Here is a 3,579-nt window from a genome sequence, read left to right as displayed (position 1 = left end):
CGACAGCAACCCAGCCTTGACGGCCAGGAAGCCGGAAGCCGCCGCCGCCGCCGCCGCCGTCCCCTCCCCGTCCCCTCCCCGCCCGGCCGGGTGCTGTCGGAGGTTGACAGGTCGAGGCAGGGAGGCGGCGGCGGCGGCAGCGGCGGCCGAGCCGGTCGCCCGAGACGGCGATCTCATGGGGAACGCTACGAGTAACAGCAGTGAAGACGAAGCGGCAGCCGCCGGGGGTGAGGGCTGGGGTCCGCACCAGGACTGGGCCGCGGACTCGGCTACGACCCCCGGCTCGGGCCTCGCGGCGCCGTCGCTGCCGTCCGCCGCGGCGCTGCTAGAACCGGCCCGGCTGCGAGAGGCAGCGGCTGCGTTGCGACCCACGCCGCCCTGCGAGTCGCTGGTGTCGAGGCACCACGGCGCGCTCCTGCGCTGGCTGGAAGAGCGGCTGGGCCGCGGCGAGGAGTCCGTCACCCTGGAGCAGTTCCGGGAGCTGCTGGAGGCTCGTGGCGCTGGCTGCTCGGGCGAGCAGTTCGAGGAGGTCAGGGCGGGCTGACGGCCGCGGGCGCGGGGGCAGGGCAGTGGCTCCCAAGGGCGTGAGGAGGTGGGCGGTTGCTTTGGAAAGATGCGGCCAGCAGGCGTAGGTTCCCCGGGAGCCTAGAATGGGGGCGATCGTGGGGTTGCCGGGACTCACACTTGCACGGGGCACTTCAGCCCGTTCACTCCGGGCTCTCGCTCTTTCTCTGATCTTGATTAGAGGTGTGGAAAGCCGGAGCCAGGCTGTCCCTTTCGCGGCGGAGCGGGACAGGCCGAAGTATCTCTGCGTGTTGTAGTGCAGACGTTTGTGTAGTTGGCCGACCGCTGGATCAGCCCCTTCTCTCCCTGTCAAGCTCCAGGACAGTTTAAGAGAATGGGGGTGTAGGCAGAATCCAGGGAGCGGCAGAGGAAACCATTCTGGCTTCTTGGTCTGCGCAGTCTCTGAATCTAGTGTGGGCGCCAATTGAAGAGTAACATTCTAGAAAGACTCCTATTCGAAAAGCATTCTCATCTTGCAAAGCCCGGGGTTTTTTGCTGGTTTTTTTTTTTTTTTTCCAGAACCTCGAGGAACCGTATTTTAAACCCTCATACGGCCTAAAGTCGATCCTTGTGAATAGTTGCTATTATGCAGCTTTCCCCACAACCCCCAACATCGTCTCTACTGAGGCATCAATGGGAGTAAATTGATTTGGCAGCAAAGCATTTTCCTTGAACGAGACCTTGGGAATTACCTGTAGGAAACACTTCATTTTAGAGTTAGGATTACCCAGCGAGTCACTGGCAAACCCGAGTTTTTTTTGTTTTTTGGTTTTTTGAGAGAGAACTTCTCCCATCTGCTGGTTCATTCTCCAAATGCTGGTTCCCAGCAAAGAGGAGCCGGGAACACGGTCCAGGCCTTCCATGTGAACGGCAGGGACCCCACCACTTGAGCCATCATCTGCATTAGCAGGAAGCCGGACTCAGGAGCCAGAGCCTAGACTCGAACCCAGGCCCTCAGATATGGGATGTAGGCATCCTAAGCAGGAACCCAAACCTGGCCCCTTTTTCTTTTTTCTTTTCTTTATTTTTTTTTAATTTTTTTTTTTTATTTTTTGACAGGCAGAGTGAACAGTGAGAGAGAGAGACAGAGAGAAAGGTCTTCCTTTTGCTGTTGGTTCACCCTCCAATGGCCGCCGCGGCCTGCGCACTGTGGCCGGCGCACTGCGCTGAGCCGAAGGCAGGAGCCAGGTGCTTCTCCTGGTCTCCCATGGGGTGCAGGGCCCAAGCACCTGGGCCATCCTCCACTGCCTTCCCGGGCCACAGCAGAGAGCTGGCCTGGAAGGGGGCAACCAGGACAGAATCTGGCTCCCCGACCGGGACTAGAACCTGGTGTGCCGGTGCTGCTAGGCGGAGAATTAGCCTATTGAGCCGCGGCGCCGGCCTCTTTTTTCTTTTCTTTTTCCTTTCTCTTTCTCTTTTTACTGCCTCCTTGAGATCCAATTTCTTTCATATGACATTAAATAAAAGTGCTTACTTTGTGTAAGTTAATAGAAGCCATGTAGAGTCTTTATTGTTGGGCCAGCACTGTGCCGTGGAAGGTTAACCCTCTGCCTGCAGTGCCAGCAGCCCACATGGGCATGGGTTCGAATCTCTGCTGCTCTACTTCCAATCCAGCTCCCTGCTAATGCATCTGGGAAAGGAGTGAAAACTGGCCCAAGTCCCTGGGCCCCTGCACCCACGTGGGAGACCTAGAAGAAGTTCCTGACTCCTACCTTGGTTTGACCCAGCCCCAGCCATTTGGGGAGTGAATCAGTAGATGGAAAATCTTTTCTCTCTCTGTGCCTTTCAAATAAGTAAATAAATCTTTTTTTAAAATGGCAACAAAAAAATATGAATCTTGGTTGTCAGGGCACATATATTAAACAGTAAACCAGCAGGTGCTTATGCCATTAAAAGGCTGTTTGTTTAATTTTTTATTTATTTACCTCTATTTATTTGAAAGAGGAAGAGAGATATCCCGTCCGCTGGTTCATTCCCAGATGCCTGCACTAGACAGGGCTGGGCCAGGCCTGCATCAGGAGCCAGGAACTCTATCCAGGTCTCCTTCACGGGTGGCAGGGACCCAGGCACTTGAACCATCATCTGCTGCCTCCCAGGGTGCACGTTCGCAGGAAGCCAGATCAAAAGCCGGTGTCTGGGACTTGAGCCAGCTGCCCCAAATATGAGACGTGGGCATCCCAAGCAGTGTCTTAACCACTTCATCACATGCCTGCAGAGGCTTAAATTTTTCTCCCTGTACATGGCCAGAATTCAAATATTGTAATTTGTATGTTTCTTATTTTTTTCCCTTTAAAAAATATCTTTAAGGCACCCAGACTCTTAAAAATATTGGTCATATTAATGAAAAGATTCCATTTAAAAAAATTCCGAGAGTACATGTAATACTAGTACCTATGTGTATTAATATAAGACCAAGAAATCCTCAAGGTGTGGTCCAGAAATCACTCAAGAGTTGTGATATTATTCATTCATTCTTTGAGCAAATATTTGTTGGGCATATACTGAGTGCCAGTTGCCCGGATGACAGTGGACAGTGCAGATACTTGCAGTTACAGAGTACGTGGTATGGTGGAAGAGACAGATAGGAACCCAGTCATGAAAGTGGCAGTACATGGGGTCCAAGGAGAGCGGAAGGAGTGAGCAGCAAGTATACTGAATCTCATCCAGGGAGTCCAGCAGGACTTACCCAGAAAAGCACTCCAGCCCTGTGTTGAAGGCGGAAGTAGACAGGGCGCTGGAGGTGGCAGCAGTGTCTCAGGCCAAGAGAACTGCATCCACAAAAGCCCAGGGAATCTAGAAGAAGCCTGGCATATGTGTTAGGGTCAGACAAACTGCTCCAAGGGACAGGAGGACCCAGTGTGTCAGTGGTTTCAATAAAAAAGCTACTTTCTTTGTAAAAGAAGTCCAGGAAGGGAGTGCAAGTTGATGCAGCATTTTACAACCACCCAGGCGGACTTTGCCTCTCCTCCACAGGCACCTTTCACACAGTGACCTCCGTGGCTCCTCCTGCCCATA

At 53.4% G+C, this 3,579-nt stretch overlaps 1 protein-coding gene across 4 annotated transcripts in view; it reads left to right on the top strand.

The window, feature by feature from the left end:
• The first annotated feature begins 82 nt into the window (after window positions 1–82).
• Window positions 83–3,579, top strand: part of ZZEF1 (zinc finger ZZ-type and EF-hand domain containing 1) — a 127,634-nt gene continuing 124,137 nt past the window's right edge. For all 4 annotated transcript variants that reach the window (XM_062175259.1, XM_062175257.1, XM_062175258.1 and 1 more), the window contains exon 1: window positions 83–529. In XM_062175259.1, the coding sequence (XP_062031243.1) occupies window positions 176–529 (354 nt within the window). In that variant the 5' untranslated portion in view covers window positions 83–175. The remainder of the gene's footprint in view (window positions 530–3,579) is intronic.

Source organism: Lepus europaeus, chromosome 18, assembly GCF_033115175.1.
Source record: "Lepus europaeus isolate LE1 chromosome 18, mLepTim1.pri, whole genome shotgun sequence".
In the NCBI taxonomy this organism is placed as follows: domain Eukaryota; kingdom Metazoa; phylum Chordata; class Mammalia; order Lagomorpha; family Leporidae; genus Lepus; species Lepus europaeus.
The sequence above is the reverse complement of the archived record's forward strand: the minus strand, read 5'-3'. Positions and strand labels throughout refer to the sequence as shown.